Genomic DNA, 25,092 nt, shown 5'->3' with positions numbered 1-25,092 from the left:
AGCCGCCTGCGCAAACAGGAGGCCCCAAGGAGGAAACACATCAGGCTGGGGAAAATCCCGACCTCCTCCTGCAAAGCTCAGGGCTCCAAGAGAGGATTAAATCCCAGAAAAAACTGGGGTTCCCCCTCCTTCTGCTGCCCTGCCCCCAAACTCCTGGTTTCGGGTGAGGTGGTGCCACTGCCCCGTGCAGGGCATGGTGATGCTGCTTTCAGTGTGCAGGAGAAAACCTCGCTGAGACTCTTCATAAAACATCGATATTCCACAGGAAGCTGATTTGAGGTATCTCTTAGCCAGCAGCTCCTGGGGGTGATGTCTCACTTCGGTGGTCTCAGACTCTTGCAGCAGCAGCCCTGCCCAGGTCCAGCTGAGCTTTTCCCTCCACAAAACTCCTCAAATCCCCTCCTTTGCTTCCACCTTCCCCGGGGCACGGTCGATACAAGCAGAGGCTTTTCCCAGCTCCAGCCCATCTCCAGGAAGCAGGATGACATTAAATCCGAAACAAATTACGTTGTGCATTCGAGCGAGGCTGCTCGGATGCGTTTTCCTTCCCTAACGATGGAGGCAGTGGGAATTGCAGCACCATTAATTCCTTCTTTTCCCTCCTGCGAGTTGTCAGCGCCTCTCCCCCGTGCCTGGTAAGTGCCTCATCCGCTGCCTCCGATGCTCTGCTGTGTCCCTGGAATCTTCTGTACACCCCCAGTGCTGAAAGCTCTCCCCCAGCAGCCTGGGAATGCTTTGGGGAGAAGCCCGGAGCTGCGGGATGCAGCAGGGATCACAGGGAGCCTGGGAAGGGCCACCCCAACCCCGGCATCCCACAGCGTTTCCTCCTGGTTTGGAACCTTTTGGGGTTTGTGGTGCAGGGTGAGGGGACGGGGCAGCTGCCAGGCTCCAAAGTTTGTCCAGCCTGGAGGAAAATGAGCCGTGCTGCCGGTTCTTGGAATGGGAAACTGCTGCTCAGAGGACAATAAAGGTTATTAAATGTCAGGGAGGAATAAAGCTGCGTTTCCCCCCCTTTTTACCCTGTTTTTTCCCCCCAGCTGCGCTGTTTGTGCTGCAGTGGGAGATGGGGACGGGGAGCAGCTGCCTCAGGGCATCCCAGAGGTTCTGGGTTTGGGATGGGGGATTACTGGGGTTACTCCTCGAGCATTTGAGGGTCCCAGCCACAGGTCAGGGGCCTCCAGGCCCAGCCTGACTCAAGGACAGATTAAATGGGCTCATTCCCCGGGGTGAAACAGGTTTGGGTTCCTCTTTGGGATGTGGGATGCACCCAGCCGGCACTAAGGCGTCCCCAACCCTTTGCCGGGAGCAGGGTGTCGGTGACAGCCCGAGAGGCGGTGCCAGCAGCCCTGCTGGCCTCTGCCACACCTCTCCTGCCAGCGCCGTGCCCGGTGGCTCCGGCAGGAGCACCGACAGGTCTTTCCAGTCCCGCCGGAGCCGCCGGGAGCTGCCACCGGCGGGCGGCACCCGGGGCCAGGGAAAGGCAGCGGGCGCATCCCTGCCTCACCTTGTTTGGCTTTCACTTTGTCACCCGGAGCTGGAATTAATCCTTGCACAGCGGTAAATGCCGGCGGGGCTGTCCCTGTCCCGCCAGGCTGTGCCCGCCCGGGGCTGGGCATCGCCGCTGCCCGGCGCTTCTGCAAGGAGCAGCCCCGGCCAGGGGCAGGAGGTAAAGGGAATTTTGGGGTCCCCTGGGAGCAGGCTGGGGCTGGAGGGGGGGTGGGTGCTGATCCCACCCGGCAAAGCTGCTGGGAGGGAATACCAAGGGCTGGGCCGCGGCAGGGAGGGTGGAATGGCAAAAGTCAGAAAATTTGCTGTAGTTTGGAAACTTTTTGGCTTTTTTTGGGGTGGTGAGGAGGGCGAGCCTGGGGGTCAGTGCCCAAAGTGTGGCTCCCATGAGACCCCGAAGTGTGGCATCTCTGCTGCTCCCCCTCAGGGGCTCATCCACGGCACTGTGTGGCACATCCACGCCCTGGATTGTCCCTCCACTGCCTGGCTCCTGGACTGACAGATGGCTGCAGTGGCAATTGCTGCCTCCACTGACGAATTTGTGAATTCCTGGTTGGGCTGTTACCCGGCATGTGGTGGAGCTTTACACACACAGAGATGCAGGAGTCACTGCTGGGGCTGGAAGGGAAATAACAACACACAAAGCACTTCCAGAGAGCCCAGGGGCCTGGCCAGGGAAGCAGCTTGGGAGAGTAAAATCAGAGGATCATGGAATTGTTTGGGTTAGAAGGGACCTCAAAGAGCATCTTGTTCCACCCCACAGCTCAAAATGAGCTTGGTTTGGGTAGATTTGGTGTGTGGTAAAAAATAGTCACTTAGGGGTGACTGGAACTGACATCCCATCCCATTCCATCCCATCTGACCCCACTGGAAGGAGCACACACCCCCCCCGAGAGCTGCAGGACCATGAGCTGAAGTTGCCTTCCATGCCTGGAGTTCGTTCTGCCACTCTTCCTATTCTTGGTTATTTGCTGATGAATTTGGAAGATCTTTGTGCAAACCAGTTAGGGATGGGGTTCCCTGGGGATGGAGTGATGCCCTGTCTGGAAGGGCAGTGGTTCTTCTGTCCCCCCTGTCCCTGTCCCTTGCTGCTGAGCAGGATGGCTGCTGCTGAATCCTCTGGGGCTCAGAGGTGGTGACTGGGAGAGCAGGGTGGTGACACTCAGCAGGATGCTCAGGAGGGGATGGGTGAGCTGGATGCAATCTTTGTCAGGATTTGGGAATAAAAGCAGGAAAAGGGCATCGATCCTCCATTGATCCTTAACATCCACATTCCAGGCTCTGCTCCCACCATGCTGGTGACCTTCCCTTTGGTGCCGTGGCCACCGGGGTGTCCTGAGTGTCCCCTGCCCTCATCCTGTGCTTGTGTCCAAGTGCTCTGGGGGCTGCAGGGCCCCCAGCAGCTCCTCTCCCACGTGTGAGGACCCCGCTCTTCCCAGGAAAGGTGCTGCAGCTGGAGGTGATGCCCATCCCTGGCTTGTGGCCAACTGAGAGCAGGAGAGGGGGCCTGGGACACGAGAGCTGTGCTGGAGGCGTCACAGCACCACGGCTGTCACCCCCAGCTCGTCTGGGGGAGGCTGGGGGGAGCTGTGGGGTGGTCAGAGGTGGAGCTGTGCTGCCGTTCCCTGCGGATCCCATTGTTTTGCCCGAGCTGAGGTGGATCCCACTATCCCACTGCTCCGGGAGCCACCGTGTGCTGCTGGTGAGGTCCCTGCCACCACCCCAGCCCCGTGACACTGTGACAACAGAACACAGAGCTGTCACCTTTGCCCTCCCAGCAACCCCAGGACTACTCCTTGCCCTGCCCACTGCCCGGAATGGGTGGGAGGGAGGAAAGCCTTCCTTCCTCCCAGCTCCACCACTGCTGGGCTCCACGGGTGGTTTTCCACGCCCCAAGGGCTGGTTTGGCACGGATTGGATCCCTCTGGAGCCCTTCCCCAGGTCCATGTGGACTTGCAGACCCCTGAGGATGTTCCTGTACTGAGCTGGATGGATCTAAACAAGATCAAGGCTTTTTTGGAGGGGAAGCAGAGGGAAAGGAGCCCCGTTCCCACTGCTGCAGCCTGTGCCAGCCTGGCCACCTGTGTTTCCCTTTATAAATACGTTCAGCTTTCCTTTTTAGGAACGATAAAACAGGTTTCCTTCTCCGTGGCGCGACTTTCCTGCAGATTCCAGGGAGACTGAGGGTAATTATAACACTTTCGTCCTCCTGGCTGCCTGGCTGAGCTGCTCTGACACACGTGTGGTGGCAGATGTTCGAGAGGACCCCGGGGACACACGGGCAGGGTTTTTTCCTCCCTGAAGGAATCAGCATCACGGAGGCGTGTGGCTGTGACAGCCTGTGGCAAACCCACGGCTTTGTGTCCTCCTAATGTGGGATCCATCTGTGGGATAGCCTCAGGGAGGGCAGAGCATTCCCAGCCCTGAGCTGTGGTGGGGAATGTGGCTCTGGCATCTTCTGTGGGACTAACACACCAAACTAACGTGGTTTGGGGCTGGCTTCCTAACCTGGATCCCAGCTGGGATTTATGGGGGAAGCTGGAGGTCAGAGCAGGGTTTATCTCCTCCAGCTCTTTCCTTGTGTTGGGGTAAGGTGGGGAAAACCCTGGTTTAAACCACAAGAATGCAGCAAAGGAGAACTCCTGGCTGTGTCACGCTGGCACCGAGGGAGGTTTTCCATGCCCATGTGACACACAGGGGATGTGCCAGGGGGACGTGGAGCTGGGAGTGCAGGTGCAGCCCTGTCCCCAGACACCTCCAGACACGAGGAGAAGGAAGCTCTGGTGACTTCTGCATCAGAGCTTCAACCAGGACTGAGAAAAGACCAGGATTTTCCCAACTGTTGAGCAAACAGGGGTGTTCAGTATGGGAGGGTCCAACTTAATGCCATAAGCAAGATTGGATTAGGAGGGATTTGCAGAGGGTCAGTCTGGAAGAGCAGCTTATTTAGGTTTTTAGCAGCTGTGTCACAACCATCCGTGGTGTGGCAACGCTCGCTTGCGTTGTGCTGGTGTTGGGTGTTGGGTTTGAGGGCCCAGGGAGCAGCCAGGAGCTCCTGGGCTGGGAGAGGGCTCTGGAGCACAGATCAGCACCAGGAACCCGGCATCTTCCTTGTCTTGGGAGGCTGAACCCAATCCTTGAGCCTGTGAGATGGTGGAGGGTGAGTTTTTTTGGGGCTTGGGCGGTTTCCTACGGGGGGTCCTTTGAATGCAAATGAATTCATCCTGGTGCAAGTGGCTCGGTGCTGTTGAAGCCTCTTGTTGTCCCTGTCCCTCTCCAGGTGCTTGGGCTCTGGTGGCACAGCCCTGCCCAGAGGAGCTGCCCCTCTTTTAGCACGGGGTCAGCCTGGCCCTGTGGTGTTCCAGGGGCCTGGGCTTTGGGGTTTTTATCAGAGCTTTGGGTTTTATCAGAGCTGTTATCTCGGCCCTCACAGAAGGATTTTACATCACAGTGGGATGTGGAGTGGCAGCTCTGACACCTCTGCGGTGACCAGGGACAGGACCTGAGTGACATGGAGCTGTGCCAGGGCAGGTTTAGGGTGGATCTCAGGGAAAGGTTCTTCCCCCAGAGGGTGCTGGGCACTGCCCAGGCTCCCCGGGGTATGGGCATGGCCCTGAGGCTGCCAGAGCTCCAGGGGAGTTTGGACACTCCCAGGCACAGGGTGGGGTTGTTGGGGTGTCACAGGGACTGGATGATCCCTGTGGGTCATTTCCAGCTCAGGACATTCTGTGATTCTGGGATCCTTCTGCCATCAAACCCCTGGCTCCTTCCTGGATCTGCCAGCTCCGCCCCTGGCCCTTGTGCCTGATCCTGCTGCTCAGGGGTGTGAGGCAGAAATTACCCAATTCTTCAGTGACTTCCACAAAACTTGCTTCCCCTGAGTTGATGGGGGTGTCACCCTGTGCCTGATGGGGATGTCACCCTGGTGAGGGTGTCACCCTGTCCCTGATGGGGGTGTCACTCTGTGCCTGATGGGGATGTCACCCTGGTGGGGGTGTCACCTTGTCCCTGATGGGGATGTCACTCTGTGCCTGATGGGGATGTCACCCTGATGGGCCTGTCACCCTGTCCCTGATGGGGGTGTCACCCTGTCCCTGATGGGGATGTCACCCTGGTGGGGGTGTCACCTTGTCCCTGATGGGGGTGTCACTCTGTGCCTGATGGGGATGTCACCCTGATGAGGGTGTCACCCTGTCCCTGATGGGGATGTCACTCTGTGCATGACGGGGATGTCACCCTGGTGGGGGTGTCACCCTGTCCCTGATGGGGATGTCACTCTGTGCCTGATGGGGATATCACCCTGTGCCTGATGGGGATGTCACCCTGATGGGGATATCACCCTGTGCCTGATGGGGATATCACCCTGTGCCTGATGGGGATGTCACCCTGATGAGGGTGTCACCTTGTCCCAGATGGGGGTGTCACTCTGTGCCTGATGGGAATATCACCCTGTGCCTGATGGGGATGTCACCCTGTGCCTGATGGGGATATCACCCTGTGCCTGATGGGGATGTCACCCTGGTGGGGGTGTCACCTTGTCCCTGATGGGGATATCACCCTGTGCCTGATGGGGATGTCACTCTGTGCCTGATGGGGATGTCACCCTGGTGAGGGTGTCACCTTGTCCCTGGTGGGGATGTCACCCTAATGGGGATGTCACCCTGATGAGGGTGTCACCTTGTCCCAGATGGGGGTGTCACTCTGTGCCTGATGGGGATGTCACCCTGATGAGGGTGTCACCTTGTCCCTGATGGGGGTGTCACCCTGTGCCTGATGGGGATATCACCTTGTGCCTGATGGGGATGTCACCCTGGTGGGGATGTCACCCTGTCCCTGGTGGGGGTGTCACCCTGATGGGGCTGTCACCCTGTGCTCAGCACCCGCCCTGCTCTGTGCCTCCCCCCTGCTGCTGGGCACCGTCCCTGGCAGATGTGAGCGTGGCTGTGCCAGGATGGGATGGCAAAGGGAAAATAGGGCACTTCTGGTGTGTGACAGCCACAGCCACCCCCAGAGCCTTTGTCTACGGGACGGGAAGGCGGGGAGGGACACCCACATCACCGGCAGCTCTCCCTGTGCCAGCGCTGCAGCTGCGGCCCGGCTGCTGGTGGGCTGTGGACATCCCTGGAATGTTCCCAGGAGGGAGCAGGGCAGTGTGGAGGTGCCAAGGGGGTGGTGGGAGATGGTTCTGGGCTGGGGATGGAGCTGGGAGAGGGGGCACTCTCCCAGGAGGGTGTTTTTGGGGGCACCACCATGGAGAGATTTCCACTTGGGAAGTCTTGGATGTCTCCTGAGGGTGCTGGAGGGTAAAAAACTCAACCTGAGCCTGGTTCTGCTCCTTGGCTGCTTTCAGCCGTGGCAGGCAGGGGATGGATGCTCTCCCAGTCCTTGGGGCCTCTCCTCTCCTTGTTAAGGTGAAGAATTCCCAGGCATGACTGTGAGCTGAGGTGGATGAGGCCCAAAACTTCATAGAACCATGGAATTTTAGGTTTGGGTTGGAAGGGACCTTAAAGCTCATCCCATTCCAACCCCTGCCATGGGCAGGAACACCTTCCACTATCCCAGGCTGCTCCAAGCCCTGCCCAGCCTCGCCTGGGACATCTCCAGGTGCCAGGAACGTGTGTACTCCCAGGATTTCCACCTGCTCCAAACCCAGGGTCAAGAGCAGAATAACAGAGAAAAACAAATAAACAGAGACCAGGCATCCTCGTGAAAACCCAACCAACAAGAGCTGGTGAGGAGGAGGGACCAAAACCCTCCCATGGTGCCATGTCAAAACTGGGGAGCTGGGGGGTGTTTTTTCCATGTCACTTGCAATTCCTGAAGTCTGCCTTAATTACAATAATCACCCTGGGCAGACAGTCAATTAGGGATGCTCCTGGGTTTCTGCTGAGCTCCAGGGTTGTGTCACAGGCGAGCTGTTGCCTCCGTGGGCTGATGATGACGGGTGTGCAGCGTCCCCGGTGTGGGGATGGAGGGGACAATGAGCAGTTTCACACTAATTATCATTATCTGAGCTCTCCTGATGAGGATGCTCCGTGGCAGGAGTGACTCACCCATCTCCCTCACTCCTGCCTGCCTCCAGAGCACTGAAAACCACCCGACTGAGGCTTTGCATTCTTTCCCAGGGGTGCCCTTGAGCAGCAGCACTCAGCTTTGGCCAGGCTGTGCCAGGGATGCTGCATTTCCCACCCCAGCAGTATTTCCCCGGGATCACACAATTTGCTGCTCATTGGCATCTCCAGAGGGGGAGGATGTGGCTCTGACTGGGTTTTGCTCTTCCTGGGGATCAGAGTGGGACTGCAGGTCCTCCGGGGCGTGCTGGGGCAGCAGCTCCTGTCTCCCTGTCCATGGGGGATGCTCTGGTGCACAGAAAAGGGCTCTGCTCGGGGTTGGGGTGATGCTGGGGCGGGGAGGATAAGCAGAACCAGGGATTCTGTGCTGATATGGGGGTTTCCAGCCTCCTCTCTCCATCAGGGGCTGTTGTTCCCCCAAATCCTTGGGGAGACCCCTCTGGGTTAATGCAGGCAGTGCCAGGGTCATTTTGGGAGGGCTGAAGTGCCCTGGCACAGGCTGGCGAGGGCAGAGCTGGAGACCTTGGTGGCCTCCTCTCCAAGCTCGTTTGCTTCTCTTTGTATCAGAGACTCACGTTGTTGAGAGCACCCCAAAATTGCCTGGCCCAGGACGTCCCTCCCAGGGGGCTCAGCCTTGCCCTGTTTCCCATCTCTTGCCATGAAACCCCTGGAGTTTTTCTCCCGAGGCTCAGGGGAGAAGCCAGATGCCAGCACTGCCCTGTGGGCAGGCAGCAATTCCCCAGAGCTTTGCCCCTGTTCTGTGCTGCTCCCACCCAGTTCCTCCTCCCCACTGGGGCTTCCCCTCTCTGCTCTCACCTGACACATTTTCCCCCAGAGTGGCTCACCTGAGGAGGAGCAGAGCAGATAATTCACAATCCTCAGGGAGCTGAGTGCTGGGGAGGCCTAAAAACCAGCTAAAGGTGGGGGAAAGGGCTGAAGAATCCCCCTTTGATGGGGATCCTGCTTATTTTTGTTTAATATTCCAGGTGTTGAGGTGCTGAGGGGCTTGTACAAAGAGTTTTGGGCTGGAGAATCCCCCTTTTATTGGAGCCCCAGCTTATTCTAGTTAATATTTTGGATATCTGCATGTGCAGGTAGTTAGGCTGTTTGGGGCTGGAGAATCTCTCTTTAATGGGGACCCCACCTTATTTTAGTTAATATTTGGGATATCTGGATGTGCCAGGACTTAGGCTGGTTTGGGCTGGAGAATTTGTCTTTGATGTGAATGATGTCTAATTTTGCTTAATGTCCCAGATGTCAGGGTGCACAGGGGTTTGGATGGGCTGCTTTGGGCTGGAGAATCCCTCTTTGATGGGGACCCCACCTTATTTCGCTTGATATTTTGGCTATCTGCACGTGCAGAGACCTAAGATGATTTGATCCCCCTTTTGATGGGGACCCCGCATCATTTTGGTCGATATTTTGGACATTTACCTGTGCAGCTGCTTAGTCTGGAGAACTCCCCTTTGACTGGGATCCTACCTAATTTTTCTTAATATTTCTTAACGTAGGGCGCACAGGGGCCGGTTTTGGGGGGGTGATGCCCGGCGTGGGAATCCCTCCCGGGGTGAAACGCCGGCTCTGTGCCGCGGGAAGGGCTCTGGGGAGCCAGCACAGCGTGGCCGGGTGGCACCGGGAGCTTTTTCCTCGGCCCTTTCCCGGGAGCCGGCGCTGTGCGCGCAGCCGCGCGTGGGCACCGCGGAGCGCCGGAGCTCCGCACGGAGGGAGGGAGGGAGGGAGCGCAGCGTCCCCGCGTCGCCTCCATCGCCCGTTCCCCGGCGTGCTGGCCACGCCGGCCACCCCCGGGCCGGATGCTGCTGAGGCAGCGGCGAGCCGAGGCGCTGCGAGGCTCCCGGCTGCAGGTAAAAGGCGACGGAGGAGGGAGGAGGGAGGATGAGGATGGCGCGGTGACCCCGCCTGGGGACAGGCCTGGGTTTGGCTGGGGTTTAATCCGTTCTCTGTCCCCATATCCCGCCGGGAGGTGACACCCCGCTTTTTTTTTTTTTTTTTTTTTCAAGCTGGCTTTAAGCTCAGCGCATCCAGGGGGATGCAGCCATCCTCCCCGGGAAGGGTCCCCGCGTCCTCCCGCTGTCCCCAGGCTCCAGCACCCAAGGCTTCGCTGGGAGCTCCGGCTGCATCCCGGAGCCCTCCGCAGGGGCTGGAAGCAGCATTTCCCGTGGGAATGGGGGGCTGAGGGTGGTCGGGGCAGGGAACCTCCCCCTCCCCCTCCCGCCACCGTGTGCTTTTCGAGGGGCTCACTTCCAAAATACAGCCTGGTACGGCCCCCGGGAAGGAATTTTTGCCAGGTAAAAATGGGAATTGCAGAATAAGTAGCCCCGTTTTGGGGCTCCCTGGGGATGTGGCCGTGGCCGAGGGGGGTGTGGGAGCCGTGCCGCTGGGAAGTGTGAAAGGAGAAACCGCTGCTCGGCACAAAAGCGCGGCTTACGCAGCTCAGGTCTATTCAAGGGACATTTAATTCTCCTCGCAAGTCCAGGCGAATGGGGAGCTGCCATCTGGTGTCTGATGGCAGCGGGGGGGAAAGGAAAAGGCTCTCCGGGAAGCAGGGCAAGCTGGGAGCTCGCCGGGCTTCTGATTGCCGGGGAATGGCTCCGGTTTAAGGGCTGGATGATGGTTTTGGCAGTGCTCCGTGTGAGCTAAAGCCGGGCTCGGGAAGGGGAAGGATCCACCTGGAAGGCAGCAGCGCCCCATCATTGGGGCTGGGAGAGAAGGTGATGGTGGGGGAAAGATCCTCTAAACCTACACATATCACACGCCAAAAATCCTCCCTCGTCAGGGACTGGGATTCCGCTGGCGGCTCAGGATGGGCTGGGAGCTGACTCTGGCATGCACCGAGTGTGTGCGGTCTCTGCCCCACCTGTGCCAGCCCAGCTGGGCACCGCTCTCAGGTACGCCCGTGGCATCCAGGGAATTATTTTAGGAAGTTGCAGAGCTGTGGGCAGGGCTGCAGCCCAGGGCACAGCCCGAGCCTCCCCGATAAAGCCGGGAGCGCGTCCCGGCCCCGGGAGCAGAGCGGGCGAACCCAGCGAGGAGCAGTGTCGGCCCTCCAAAGTCCCAGGATGTGTTTAAACAAGGAGGTTTGTGCGTTTAAATTCAGTGGGGTGCTTGGGAGGGGGGGAAGTACCTAAATCCGGGCGGTACCTCCGGATTTAGGATGAGTTTCGGGATCTGGCACTCAACGGGTCTGCAGCCCGGAGCCGTGACCCTGCTGCCGGCGTGTTCTCCCCGGGGGAGGGACACGAGGGAACAAGACTGACCAGTTCCCGGGGAGGAAACAGGCTGTTCCCTCACGGCACAGGGAGTTTTCCTTGGCAGGCACTCAGCCGTGCCCAGGGTGCCCCTGCAGAGCCCGGCCGGGCTGGCTCCGCGCCCGCGGTGCCGCAAGCGTGGGACAGACCCGTGGGCGCAGTGGCTGCGTGGTGTCCCCAGGCAGTGCCAGCACCAGGAGCGGGTGGCACTGCCGTGTCAGACCCTTGCCAGGGCAGTGCAAGCCCCCGGGGTGGATGGGACAAGGGAGGATTTCCAGGGAGGGCCGCAGCGTGGAGAAGTGCCAGCACTGAGCAGCGGCGCTTTGCCAGCCCCTGAGCAGCGGTGACACTCTGTGCGTGTCCCAAAAATTCCTCCCAGCGTGCCCCCCTGCATCGGGGCTACCTCCTCTGCAGGGCATCAGCACGTGGGCTGGGAGAAGGCAGCAGTGCTCTGACCCCTTTCCTGCAGGCTGGGAAGGATTTGTCCCCCGGCACAGCTGGCAGAGAGGCGTGGGATGTGTTGGAATCACCTGTGCTGCAGCACAGGGCACAAACCCTGCCCTGGCCAGGGCCAGGTGCTGCCCACGTGAGCATCCCTCGCCCCCGCACAGCAGTGGGATGCAGGCAGCCCTTGGCACGGAGGCAGTGCCAGGGCTCTCTGCAGAGCTCTGGCTCTGTCCGAAGGAGCGGAGTTGTCCTCTCTGGGCTGCCAAGACAAATCCTGCAAGAACATCAGTTGTGGCTTTTCCCCTTTCCCGGAGCTGAGTGTTCCCAGGGGCTCTCAGAGCTCCTGCACTCCGTGTCTGGCTGCCAGACTGCAGGGGTGAGGCCAAGGGGAGGCAGCCAGAGGTTTCTGTGCTTTAATTACAGATTTTTAGTCACCTCTCACAGCTCCAGGCTGGAGCACCGTCTCCGTGCAGGATGCAGTGAGTGTGGGTTGGAGCAGTGTCGCCGTGTGGGATGTCACCAACAGCCCGAGCTGATAACAGGCATGAATTATCTGTTTGTCACCCCGCTCTGGGGACAGGCTGGGAGCAGAGCGTTGGGCTGGAGAGAGAGGAGAGCTGGGACACAGCTTGGCCAAATCCTGCTCCCCACTGGGATTTCCATTGCGGCAAACGGGGATTGGATCCCACTTCCCAGGTGTGAATCGCTGAGGCCCCGCAGCAAACCTGACCTCAGCACCCGACGCACCTGGAAAAAGCCCCGAGGGGAAACTCCGTGCAGGGCTTAGGGATGCTGGGAGATCCAGCCAGGAATGCTGGATTCAAGGGCAGGTCATGGATAAAAGCTGCTTGCACACATGTGCAGCTGTAGGGGAATCATTCACATCTACCCCAGCGTTTGTTTTTAGTAAAAACAGGCATTTTCCAAAGTTTCAGGTCACCACAGGTTTCCTGTGGCATTCCCATGCGTGGCTTCAGCACATTCATGGGTTTTATTCCTGGGCTGGTGTCTCCACTTGTCTGGGTGAGCTTCATGGTTAAAGTCAGCCCAGGCACTGCTGAATTTCAGGATGATGATGAAGCTCATGTTGTTGTACCAAAGCTCCCAAGCAGCCTAAAACTCCCTGTTTATTCCAGAACCCTCATTTACTCTCAGACTTGACCCAGCCAGGAATGGGACCCCCTGGGCTGTGCCTGGGCAGTGCTGGGATGTGCAACCGTGCTGATGTCCATGAGTGGAAGGTGCCAGTTGTGGGACCTCAGGCTCTCATTTGGTATTTTGGTTACTCCTTCCCTGGATTTGTTCTACTGGAACAATGAGGAGGTTGTGGAGTGGGGACAGGGCTGCTTTTGCAGCCGGTTTTGGGTTTGAAGCTCTTCTGGGCTCTGTGCTGAGGACTTTTGGAGGTGCCTGGGGAGCCTGGGCACCCCCAGCAGCTGCCATCACCTTGGGACACCCTTGGTGGCCTTCACTCAAGGGCAGGGCTTTACCGTGAGCTGGTCAGTGAGGGATTAAATCTTTTCCATCCCCCTGTGAGTGGGATGCACTCCCTGGGCCTCCTGGGCTGAGATCCAAGTCCTCCTTCCCATGTGCCATGGCCTCACCACCCTCGTGGGTAAAAATTCCTTTCCAATATCCCATCTAACCGCATCCTCTGGCAGTGGGAAGCCATTCCCTGTGTGCTGTCTCTCCATGCCTTTATCCAAAGTCCCTCTCCAGCTCTCCTGGAGCCCCTTTAGGTACTGGAAGGGGTTCTGAGGACTCCCTGGAACCTTCTCTCCATCAGAGCCAAAAGGGGCTTTGCAGCTGCTGTGGGAGTGGGAAGGGCTGGGGGCAGAGGGATGGATTCATGGATGGATTCATGGATGGATTCATGGATGGATAGGTGGGTGGATGGATGGATGGAGGTCCCTGCAGTTGGAGGGGTGGCTGGGGATGCGTCACACTGCCAGGGGCACAGAGCCAGGCTGCAGCTGGCTGGATCCCCATGGGAACACCGCCAGTCCCTGCTGTGTCACAGCCTTGGGCTGCTCCTGTCCCAGGAGCCAAGCTCTCCTCATCTCCTGGAGCTCAGCAGTGTCCCTGCAGCTCCTGGGAGCCAGCTTTAGGTGTGTGCCAGGGGCTCAGTGTGAGGGAGGCTGGCACAGCAGGCTGCCAGCAGAGGTGGCTGCGTGGGTTCTGCCACCCGAGGTGACTTTTCTTTCTGTCCCTGCTGTCCCTGGGGGACAGTGTCCCAGCCACTCAAGGAGGTGTGTTTCTCTTGCTGTCTGGTGCCCCAAAGGGTCCCTGGAGGAGAGGAGGAGGAGGGGGATGCTGCTGAAGAGTGGCTGCTCCTGCAGCCCAGGGGTTGTTTTCCCACTGTGCTGTGCTTGGTGAAACACGTCAGATTTGGTTTCAGCTTGAACTCCTGTTTGCCTGATGAACTGGACAGCGGTCCTTTGGGGGATTTTTGCTCTGTGTCCTGGGATCAGTCCCCTGGAAGGCAGCGGGGCCATGTCAGTGTTGCTGTCATGCTGCCCTGGGTTTGTCACTGTTACCTGTCACCTGTGCTGCTGTCCCTGCTCCTGTCCCACCTGTGCCTGGATGCTGCAGAGTGTGCAGACACTACAATTCGTCCCCTCCTGGGGCAGAAACACCCTCAGTGAGTACATCAGTGACTCTCTGGCACAGGGGCAGCTTCAGGGTGGCCCCAGGCTGGTTGTTTCCTCTTTTGCTGCAGCGCTGTTGGGAATGGGCATGTGCCAGAGCATCCCAGTTCACCCCCATCCCTGTGCTCTCTGTACCTTCTTTGCTGCACCTTTGCAATCTGGGGTGCCAAAATCCCTCAATTGCAGTCCAGAGCTCTGTGTCCTCATCCCATTCCAGTTCCTGTCGTGTCCAGCATCCCTTTCCATTCCCAGCTAAGTTGATGTGTGTTAAACTCCACCCGGGGATGATCCCATTTCCAAACGGGGTCAGACAGAGCCGTGAGCAGAGGGAGGGCAGGGACAGGAGGATGTCAGGGCTGCCCTGCAGAACCACCAGTGTCCTGCCAGCTGCTGGCTCCTGCCAGCCCAGTTTTGCCCGTCAGGCCACGAGATGTCACATCCCAAATGTGACATATGGAGCTGAGGCTCCGGTTGTCCCTTTTCTGGGCTAAAGGATGGAAAACCCTCTTGAGCGGTGCCAACAGCATGTGAGCATCCCATGGGATTGCTGATTCACGTGGCTGCTGGAGAGGATCCAGCTCTGTCTGTCCCTCCACTGCTGACAGACATCCTGGGGACATCGTGGGTGGTGGCCTTGCCCAAGCTCCACGGTGGTGGTTCCCCGGGGTGCTGTCCTCACTTTTGTCCTCCTTGTGTCTTTCAGATGTCCTGTGGTAACCTGTGCCCGCCCAGGAGGTCCTGCCTGCCTTAGCCAGCACCCTGCCAGCGATGGCCTCAACGCCCCAGTGAGGGGCAAAAGGACGAGGAGCGAGTGTCCCCAGCACTGCCACATCCCCTGGGAGAGCCATGGAGGCCCCTCTAGACGTGCCCATAGGGAACCTCATTGACTTTGACAGCGAAGTGCCCGTCTGTGACCCCTCAGAGGCCGCTCCTCCCGCCGCTCCCAGCGACAACGGCCACCTGGGGGACGACAACGGCCACCTGGGGGACACAGGGGACGTGGCCGCGGAGGAGAGCGATGCCACCGAGTCAGCAGACAGCGAGAATGACATGGGGGAATCTCCCCAGCACTGGGGTGGCTACCGCCGCTCCTCCTCCAACGAGTCCTTCTCCTCCAGCCAGAGCACGGAGTCGGCACGGGACGAGGCCACGGCCGAGCGCCGGGAGTTCATGCGGAATTACGTGGAGAAGATCTTCACCGGGGGGTGAGTGAGCAGGGCCAGGGACATCCCACGGGATGGGGCTGGATCTGGCTGCTTTCCCACTCCGGGAGCAGCAGTTTGTCCTTCCTCTCCACGGTGTTGGTGCTGAGGGGGATGTGGCTTTTGCCTTGCGCTCCTCTCCTGGCCACATCTTCCACCCCCAGCTTCGCTCCCTTCTTCTCTGTCCCCATTCCCATGCCAGGGGTTCACCGTCCCCCTCTCCTCTCCCCACTGATGCTCACGGAAATGCCAGTGGTGCCCAGGGACCCTGTGGCAGCCCCTGGCTGTGCCCCCAGCCCTGCATCCCCCAGCTCCCGGCGCTGTCTCCGGGACTCCGCGGCTCCGTGCCAGGCTGGATGCAGCAAACGGAGCGTGAGGAGCAGCAACAGGGCTTGTTTATGCTCTGGGGCTCCGTGCCTGTCTCTGGAGCTCAGTTTCTGCTCATGCTGTCCTTGGCTCTTCCCTTCTCCCTCTGCCTTTGGTTTCCCTCCTGGGAGGGAGGAAGAAAAGAGCAGCACAAGGCGAGGGATGACAAAATGGGTGCTCCTCCACTCCTCCTCCTCTGCCTTCCTCCAGCACCTGCACCAGGATGCTGATGCCAAGAGGGATGTTGGGGGGTGCAGGTCGCATCCTTGGCTTTAATGATGTTTTTTAATTTTTCCCTGTTGCAGAGAGGATTTGGACCAAGAGGAGAAGGCCAGGTTTGGGGAGCTCTGCAGCAGCGAGAACGGGAAGGGCAGGGAGTGGTTTGCGAGATATGTGAGCGCCCAGGTAAGGGGAGCGGTGGGGAGGCAGCAGGGATCCTGCATGGGCTTTGGAACTGCCTCAGGCCAGGGGGATTTATTTATGTCCCAGAGAAGTATTTTTGGAAGGCAGGAACTCAAGAAAAGTGAGGAACCACAGCAGAAGGAGATACAGGAGCCAGTAAATGCATTTTGAGCAGTTAAATGGTGCAACGTGGGAGGGAATCCGCTCATTTAATTTAAAATTAAATCCCACCAGCACTCAGACATATCCTATTCCCTAAAAAAAACCCAAACCCAGACAGGCACAGCGCTGTCTCTGAGGGGAGTCCCAGCCATGAGTGCTCTTTTCCCCCTGCCCATGGTGGGGGTTCCTGGGGGCTCCTGTGCTGAACCCTGGGCTCTGTCCCTGCAGCGCTGCAACTCCAAGTGTGTCTCGGAGCAGACCTTCTACCGCCTGATGCAGTCCTTCGCCCTCGTGCTCTTTGAGTAAGTCCTGGGGGCACTCTGGGGCTTTGTGGGAACCCCCAAAAGGCCCTGAGGGCAGAGCTGTGGCTGCGCTCCCATCTCAGGGTGTCCTCCCTCTGTGACAGGTGTCACCAGATGGACGATTTCAGCCCTGCCAAGAACCTCATGACCATGTGTTTCACCTATTACTACATAGGTAAGGGAGCCTGCACCCCTGGGGGGGCTCTGCTGCTGCTGGGGGCCGGTGTGAAATGTGTCATGTGCATGGAAAGGGGTTGGAGGGGTGCCCCAGGTGGAAATGAGCCCAAAATCCATGCAAAGCTGGCAGAACTCCTCGCTGGGGTGGTGATGCTGCTTTGTCCTCGCTTCCAGCCAGGAATATTTGTGTGTGACAACCCCCAGGTGATCCCAGCCCCTGGGGGTGGGATGTGAACACACCAGCCCAGAAGCACCTTGGTTTACTGCTTGGTGTGCAGTGGCTGCTCCTCCACGAGGGGCTGGGTTTTCTATCCAAAATGGGAGTGGGGAGGATAAAAATAAAAACCTACAGGAACTGGGACGGGATCCTGGGCGTTTCCATCTCCTGGTGGAGCTGGATGCAGGTCCCCGGCAGCTGGCAGCACTCAGGGCCGTGGGCCCACTGAGCTCCTGGCACATTTTCCCCAGGGAAACCTCACGCCCTGCCCTTGGAGGCCAAGGAGAAGCCCACGGGCAGCATCGACTCGTACCTGAAGTCGGCGAACACCTGGCTGGCCGAGAAGAAGGACATTGCAGAGAGGCTGCTGAAAAACACTTCAGCCAAGACAGAGAACGTCAAGGGCTTCTTTGGGGGCCTGGAGACCAAACTGAAGGGTCCTGCCACCAAAAAGAGCGAGTGGGTACCACTCCCTGGGGTGGGCAGGGGGGGCTGGGCAGGCACCCATGTCATGACCAAGCCAGGGGTGTGTGGCCACCACAGGGCTGCCATGGCCACGAGAGTCTAGTCCCATGCTTTAGTCACTGTCACCTCATGGTCTGGGAGTCATGTTTCCCTTGGCCATTGTCCCAGTTCCTCCTGATTTGTCTCAAAACTGAGACAGCCATGGAGTTATGTGGTCGCAAGGTGGTGATCTTCTGCATCATCTCTGTACTGAAGGGAGGGATGTCACTGTTTCACTGTCTCTTTGTCGCCTTTCTGTCCCTGGGGATGGTGGCATGGGATCAGGGGGTCTTTCAAATGATGTTCCCTTTGCCAGGGGACCATGGGCTGTCGGGGGGGACAGGATTTTTGGAGCTGACATTGATTTCTTGTGCCACAGCGAAGGTGAAGACAAACCAAAGGAGAAGCTGAAGAAGACAGGTGAGTGCAGCCAGCACAGCTGAAATAGGAATGGCCAAGGCACCCCTGGGGAAGGACAGAAGGTTGGAAATGCTGGAATTCCTTGGGGCTGGGTTTGAAATTCCAATCACAGCTCTGGTCCTGTGAGGATCTTGTCCACAGCGTCACAGGCTGCAGAGGTTTGGGCACCCACAGCCTCTGGGCTTTGGTGGTGCACCAGTCTCCCCCAGCACCTGTGTGTGCTCTCAAAGCAGTGGTGCAGTCCCTCCAGGATCCTCCTGGGACATCCCTGCCTTCCTCAGGGCTGATCCCTGCCCTCCAAGGGCACTCAGAGCTCCTCTTCCCGTTGCTGTGGAGGTGTAGAGGGCGTGTTTGGTTTGCAATCCGTCCCAGCTGCTCAGCCACCTAACTGGGAGAGGGCACAAAATCCACAGGTGGGTGGGAAGGTGGGAGTCCCCCAGGTGCTGGCGTGTGACTGTGTGTCCCCACAGTGTCCCTGCAGAGCCCAGAGGAGGAGAAGAAAGGGGAGAAGATCTACCTGTACATGCACCTCAAGCAGCAGCCGATCTGGTAAAGCCCCTGGGCGAGCGGGCTCCTGCCTGGGGAGGGATTTGTCCTGCTGGCCGCATGTCCTGCTGGCCACATGTCCCCAGATGTTCACAAGTGCCCCTATCAGAGCTGGCCTTGGCTTTGGCACATCCCTTGTGCTAATAAGAATGTGTTTGCAGCCACCAAAGGGCTGGTCCAGAAATCTGCCAGGTTTGTTTGGCCCACCCTGACCCTTGGGAGGGCTGAGGGACAGGCTGGGTGAGATTGTGGAATCCTGGAATGGTTTGGGTTGGAAGAACCTTAAATCCCATCCCATTCCACCCCTGCCATGGCAGAGGCATCTTCCGCTATCCTAGGTTGCTCCGAGCCCCAGTGTCCAACCTGGCCCTGGACATTTCCAGGGATTCAGGGGCAGCCAGAGCTGCTCTGGGCACTCCGTGGTTCCCAGTTATCAAATCCCAGTTGGGCATTCCCAACATTCCCTCCCTGCAGGCACAACCTCCGCTTCTGGAACGCCGCCTTCTTCGACGCCGTGCACTGCGAGCGCAGGAAGAGGTCCCCCACCACCAGGTAGGACACGTCCCCGTGGGAAAAGAAGACTCTGTGTCCCCTGCAGCCCCACAGGGAGCTCCTCCCAAGCACCCTGAGCTTGTCCAGCCCTGGGGAAATGCTCTGCTTTCCATCCCACGCTGGAATCCTGCCGGGAGCACTGGGCAGCGGGGTGTGCTGGTGAGATCTGCAGCCTGGCAGGGGTTTGGGAGCAGGAAGGGTTTCATGCTTGTTGTGCAGCATTTTTGGAGGAACCAAACCCTAGAGACATGGCCAGAAATCCCAGCCAGGGCTCCGGCTGTTGGTGCTGAGTTTGCCAGCAGGTCTGGGAGGTGCTCGGTGCAGCCATCGGGGAGGTGTCGTGGATGGAGGGGATGTCCCAGCTGTCCCCAGGAGGGACAACCTGCAGCCGGCAAGGAGAGAAGCTGGGAATGGTGGCACTGCCAGCCCCAAAAATTGGGATAAACCTGCCAGGGAAGGGGCTGCGCGTGTCGGGGGGTGCAGAAGCGGGTGAAACACTCGCCAAGCTTGTGCCCATCTCTTGCTGCACCCCGGAGCTGTGTGAGGGCTCCAGCCACTCCCTCCTCTCCTGGCAGCAGTTTCCCAGTCCCAGCCGGCCACTCCCGCTGTCTGTGCAGTGCCCAAGACTCTGAGCTCTCCTTGGAGCCCTCGAGCTGCCCCTTTTCGGAGCGCTGACAGCCCTTTGGAACAGCCAGCCCCCTCTGTGTCCTCCCCAAATCCCGAGCTGAGCCGCAGCAGCCCTGGCTCGCACCCTGGGATGCTGTGCCAGGCTCAGCTCTCGGATCAATCCCTGTTTTCCCCGTTATTGCTTTCCTTTTTTTCTCCCAAGCAAGCACGGGAAGAGCCCGTTGAGCAGCAGTGTAACCAGAGCTGCATTTGCTTTGGTTAAGCCCCAAATTAGCAGCAGCAAATGCCTCACAAGGACAGACGCCACTGGCAGCTGCTCCCTGCTCCCAGTGCCTTTCCCAATTAATCTGATGGCTGAGCCTGCCTCGGCTGCAGGAGCAAGCCTGGCTAACAAAGGAGCTTTGGGAGCTGCAGCCTGGAGCATCCTGAGCATCTCGGGGGGCTGGGGGCGGTGGTGACCCCCCCGAGTCCTCTGCAGAGGATGCAGAATCCTTACGGTGAGCTGGGATGCTGGGCTGAGGATTGAAATCCCTGCAGGGAGGACGAGGCTGGGGCTGGGTTTGGAATTCCAGGTCGGTCCTTGGCCATGGCAGATGCCCAGAAGGCCCGTGGGGATGGGGCTGAGGCCATCTCTGTGATGGGGTGACCAGGACATCTCTGGGGTGGCCGGGCTTTGTCCTTTGCGAGATCCACGGAGGATTTTCCTCTTCTGGGTGGGAAGGGCAGGGGAGGGGGGGAAGGAATCAGAACTAAACTCCTCTTTTTCTCTCTCTTTCCTCTCTCTCTGCCTCTAACAACCTTCTTCCATCTCTTCCTCTCTCCGTTCCCCTCCATCCCTCTGTCTTGCATGATCTTTTCACGCGCCACTTTTGTCGGCCCCGTTTCTGCCGCGGCTCCAGAGGGAACACTGGGGAGGAAGAGGAGAAGAGGTGTGTCTGTCCCTGTCCTTCCTTAGTGCCCACAGGCTGGTGCTCACTTCAGTCCAGATCCTGCCCTGGGGAAGGGGGGGAAGTGTTCTGGGGGGCTCTGCAAGGCCCTTTCTCCACGCAGGAGGAGCAGCTGCCAGAGGTTTGAGCATGAACATCACCCTCCCAAAGGGCCTGAGGGGTTTAGATTGGCTCCTCTTTCATGTGGTTCTTACAAAGGAGCCTGAATGGTTTCAAGCTGTGATATTTCGCTGGGAACATCCCTCTGGGCAGGTTTTGGACAGGAACTGAGTTTCTTTGTGTAGAAAGCCTCCCCCTCTCCTGTCCTTCCTGCTTGCTCCTGGCTTCTGCTGCCACTTAGAGGTGCTGGGGATCCTTTGCCAGCTGGAAAAGCAGGTCCTTTTCCATTTTTAATGCACTTTTCTGCTGCCATCCCTTAACAGAATTAAAATTGCAAATGGGGGGGGGGCTGCATGTCACAATTGGGAGCGTGCCCTTGGGGCCACGAGCTGGGAACAGTCACTGTTCTCTTGGAGTGTGGGATCTGGGAGCAAATCCCTCCAGGTGACGGCATTAGCAAGAGGACGAGGAGTTTTGGAAGCCTGGCAGTGAATTTTCTGCGTGAGGTTTGCTGTGCAGGGGGAAACACTTCTGCTTCTGGAAGAGGAAAGAATTGATGGAGAGTTCTCAGCACTTCCAGGCACAGCAAGGCTTCCCTGGATGCCCCAAAATAAAATCCCACACCCCAGGGGGTTTCTCAGCGCTGTGCCTGTCCTGCTGGGCCAGTGTGAAGATCAAAGGCTTTGAGTGGAGCCACATGTGGGTTTTCTCCCTTCCCAGGCATGTTACTCTCCTGTAATAAGCCAGAAACACAGCCAAATTTTTTTTGGGGGCACTTTGAAAATGTTTTTCCTCCCTTCTCCCTCCAAAACATAAAAAGGCAGGAAAGAAGGAGTTACAAACATGCTTCTTCTGTAAGTGAGCCAGTGGGGACTGTGAAGTTTTGCTTCCAGATTTCAAAGCCCCTTAATTCAATTCTTCCCCTCTCCTTTCAGCCTCTACATTTGGCTGTGGGTTTTATTTGCTCTCCTAAGCTTTATCTGAGAGAAATTACACCTTCTTTTCTTAAAAAAAAAAAAAAAAAAAAATCCCCTGAAACATATTGTGTGCATTTCCAGAGCCCTGTAAACAATGAGCTGGTGGCTGCAGGCTCAGCTCAGCAGCTTTGCACTTTCGGGTTGGGGTGATTTAGTGGGGACTGGCTCCCTTTGTGGGGTCAGCCTGGCTGAGCACCCATCCTCTTCCAGTTGCAGCCACACTGGGGCTGAGGCAGCCTCACTGAATTTCGGGTGAGATCCCCTCTATCCCAGATTCCCCCCAGCACAGCTCCCCCCTCCTGCTTGGTATTCTGGCCAGCTACAAGTGTCCGTTCTTCTCCTGGTGTTCTCCTCTTCCTTCTCCTCCATTTTTCTTCTGCCTATCCCTGTTTTTCCTTGCTTTTCCTCCTCTTATCCTTGGCTGTAACCTCACCTGGTTCTCGGGAAGGGGCTGGCTGCACCGTGGAGCTGCAGCTTCCCTGGCATGCATGCACTGAGCCCTGCTGCCACCACCCCGAGTGACATCCCTGTGGCACAGGCTTTATTCCCGGGCTGGGGACTCTGCCACTGCCTAGAGCTGGTTGCAAACACCCAGAGCTTAAACCCCTCCATCCCTGAAGGTGATGCTGCAGCTGCAGGGAGCCAGAGTGGAGCTGGGGCACCCTCAGGGCACCGCTGGCATTTTGGCCCGTGGGGAGGGGTGTGGGATCTCCCGCCCTGTCCGAGGGGGAGGTATGTTTGGGGTGCACCTTGGTTGGGATTCGGGGAGTTGGAGCCTTGCTGCAGGCGAGGGACAGGTGCCTGGTGTCCTCCTGTCACCCTCCCAGGCTGGGGGGCTTCAGCAGAGCCCTGCTGGGATGGCCATCCCCTGCTTCCTCCTCGTGCCCACGGTGGCACTGAAGGTGAGCTCTGGGCTGGAGGGATCGATGCTATTTTTAGCTCTTAATCAGGGCCTTTCCAGGCAAAGCCAAGGCTGAACAAGATTTTCCCTGGGGCATCTCTTGCTTTGCTCCAGGGCAGGAGCTCTGCAGATGGATCCATGTTGTGAGCTCATGCAACACCCAGCACCACACCCAGGGGCTCTCGGTGCCTTCCTGTCCTCCAAGGGGCTCTTGGTGCCTTCCTGTCCTCCAGCAAAGTGGCCCAGGGTGGGAGGAAGCAGACAGGGGGTCCTGAGGTGACAGTGGTGACAGAGTGTGCCAGACTGGTTTGTTCCTTGCAGGGAGAAGTGGTGCCACATGACGCAGGAGGAGCGCGACGACAGCCTGCGCTTCAATGAGAACATCACCTTCGGGCAGCTGGGGTGAGCAGGGCATGGGGACTGCCCCCCTGGGGCCACCTCCCAGCTGTTCCCCCACTGGGGACATCCCTTATGGTGCAGAGGATTTTGATGCTTCTCCCTGGGACCTGCTCCTGCCCCTTCTGTTGAATACCCAAAGGGCCTGAGCTGAGCGTCATCCCAGTGCCCGCTGCAAGGGGCTGTGGAGAGGGAGAGGAAGGTGGGGGGAAGAAGGGGCTGCCTGGCCATTCTCTCACCCATAGCATCTCTGTCCTCCCTCAGCACCTTCATCCACAACATGCTGGCGTTTGGCCTCAGCAAGAAGCTCTGCAGTGACTTCCTGAAGAAGCAGGCGACCATCGGCAACCTGGATGAAGGTAGGGGAGAGCCCGGGGGATGCGCAGCCCCTTTCTGGGATTCTGGGGGGATGGAGCATGGATGGGATGGTTCGGCAGCCTCCCTGAGCCCTTCTCTCTCTCCTTCCCAGAGCAATACAAGCTGCTCAGTGACCACATCGAGCAGATGGCCATGGAGTAGCCGCCTTGGCCGGCACGCAGCGGCGGAGAGACAGCGGCCGGACAGGTGGGGAGGGGAGAGGAACCCACCTCCGGGGCTACCTGAGATTGAAGCTGGGCTACCTACAAACCAAACCACACACACGAGCTGCAATAAAACCTGCATGATCGTCCATCAAACTCTAGAGCTGCCCCAGGGCAGCCTGTAGACATAGGAGCCAAACAGCCCCTGCCCTCGCCAGACCCTCCCGCCTCTGTTGTCGGAGTAGACAGTCCCAAAAGTGAATTTGGTTGGTTAAAAAGCAAAACAAAACACAAGGGGAAAGCAGGAAGAGTGTGGCTGTGCAGCCCCCAGGTGCTGTGTCTGCAGCCCCCCCATGATGAGGTCTCTGGTGGTAAATCCAGAGGGATCCAAGGCTGCCTTTCCCTGCTGGAGTCCCCTCGCTGATGCTGGAGCTGCACCAGGGATGCAGGAGGTGATGGCAGGGACCAGAGCCAGGAGCTGGGGCTGCACCCAGCCACCACTCAGGTTCTGTGGTGCCTCCAGGGGTGTCACCACTGGCTGGGGACATGGGCAGAGGTGGGGTTGGCAAAGTGCTGCTGCCACCCTCCTTGGGAGCTGGAGGGAAATCCTTCCCTTGGGCAGCCTTCATTGTGCTGCCTGTGTGGGTTTGTACCTCTGGGCAAAGGGACAACAGTTTGCTCCGTACCATTAGCCTGGATCAGTAGGAAAAAAGCCATGGCCTTGGGCAGGATTGCAGGCAGAGGAGCTCTGCTTGGCTTGGGAGGAGATGACAGAAGACATCATCCATCTCCCTGCTGCCCTGTCAGTGTCGGGATGCTGCTGGATTGTGACATTTCCCAAAGCCTCCTGGCGTCCTGTGGCAGTAGATTAATTGTCCTCCTTTCCCAGGCTGCTCCTCTCTGCCTCCTCCTTCTCCAGCTCTTTGCTCCAGCTGCTCATCCATCAAACCTGAAATAGCCCTGTCGAAAGGACATCTCCTGCTCCGCTCCAGGAGCGGCAGCTCCCACCATGCGGCAGATCTGTTTTATCCCTTGGACCTTGGCACGGTGTTTGAGAGAGGCTGGGGACACAGGGACATCGCTGGGGACACGGGCACATCGCTGCTCCCCTCTGCAAGGAGCAGCCCACAGGGGCAGAACCCCCCAGCCCTGCACAGCCAAGGCTCCAAGAGAGCCTAACCCAAAAAAAAAATCATCCTGAAACACCTGAGTCCAGGTTTCAATCAGTCCATTTTCCCTGTGCTGCCAGCTGTATCCCACAGGAAATAGCATAAAAGGATATTTTTTTCCATGTAGCTCTTGGCTTCTGGTGTCTTTTCCAAGCATCAAAGTGATGCTTTTACCTAAGCTGAGCTTCCCTTGCTGCTGGGGATGGGATCCATGTTGGGTTTTGTAGGAAGGACAAATCCAGCACCAATTTTTCCTTGGCCATTCCCAAACCTGGGCAGAGCTACTGGAGAAGGGTTTTTGTTGGGGTCAGGGGCTGATGTTGGTCCCTCTTCCCAAAAAACACCTTCCTGCTGGATAAAATGTGCTGCACCGTGAGCAGCTCAGCATCCTGGAGCATCCCATCCCCATGGCCTTCCCTGTCTCTGTCTCCACTCAGGTCTTTCCCAAATCCTCCTTCATTTCTTTATTATTATTATTAATTTTTTTTTCCAACATGAAAAGAAATGTTCAGCGCTGAAGTATATATATTATTTGCATGTGTATTTTTCTATAAAAATCAATTAAAATCCAATAAAAAATAGCCATAAACTCTCCTCGACCGGGAATGTGTGAAGGATGGGATGTGAGAGAGAGAGAGAGATTGGAATAAATTATCTTAGAAATGAA

General features: G+C 58.1%; 1 protein-coding gene across 3 annotated transcripts; it reads left to right on the top strand.

Annotated features, from left to right (window-relative positions):
* The first annotated feature begins 198 nt into the window (after nucleotides 1-198).
* KIAA0513 (KIAA0513 ortholog) lies at nucleotides 199-25,092 on the top strand. Of its 3 annotated transcripts, none has more exons than XM_068203189.1 (13): nucleotides 199-635; nucleotides 14,642-15,143; nucleotides 15,812-15,911; nucleotides 16,299-16,372; nucleotides 16,477-16,547; nucleotides 17,018-17,225; nucleotides 17,650-17,690; nucleotides 18,161-18,239; nucleotides 18,711-18,788; nucleotides 20,315-20,344; nucleotides 22,661-22,741; nucleotides 23,000-23,094; nucleotides 23,205-25,092. In XM_068203189.1, the coding sequence occupies exons 2-13, from the start codon at nucleotides 14,785-14,787 to the stop codon at nucleotides 23,252-23,254; spliced, it is 1,266 nt and encodes a 421-aa protein (XP_068059290.1). In that variant the 5' UTR covers nucleotides 199-635; nucleotides 14,642-14,784; the 3' UTR covers nucleotides 23,255-25,092. The 3 variants fall into 3 exon arrangements, with proteins under 3 accessions (XP_068059290.1, XP_068059289.1, XP_068059291.1); XM_068203188.1 differs by lacking the exon at nucleotides 199-635 and adding an exon at nucleotides 9,332-9,439; XM_068203190.1 differs by lacking the exons at nucleotides 199-635; nucleotides 20,315-20,344 and adding an exon at nucleotides 9,332-9,439.

This window comes from Anomalospiza imberbis, chromosome 12 (genome assembly GCF_031753505.1).
Source record: "Anomalospiza imberbis isolate Cuckoo-Finch-1a 21T00152 chromosome 12, ASM3175350v1, whole genome shotgun sequence".
In the NCBI taxonomy this organism is placed as follows: Eukaryota; Metazoa; Chordata; class Aves; order Passeriformes; family Viduidae; genus Anomalospiza; species Anomalospiza imberbis.
This window is presented reverse-complemented; position numbering and strand designations above follow the sequence as displayed.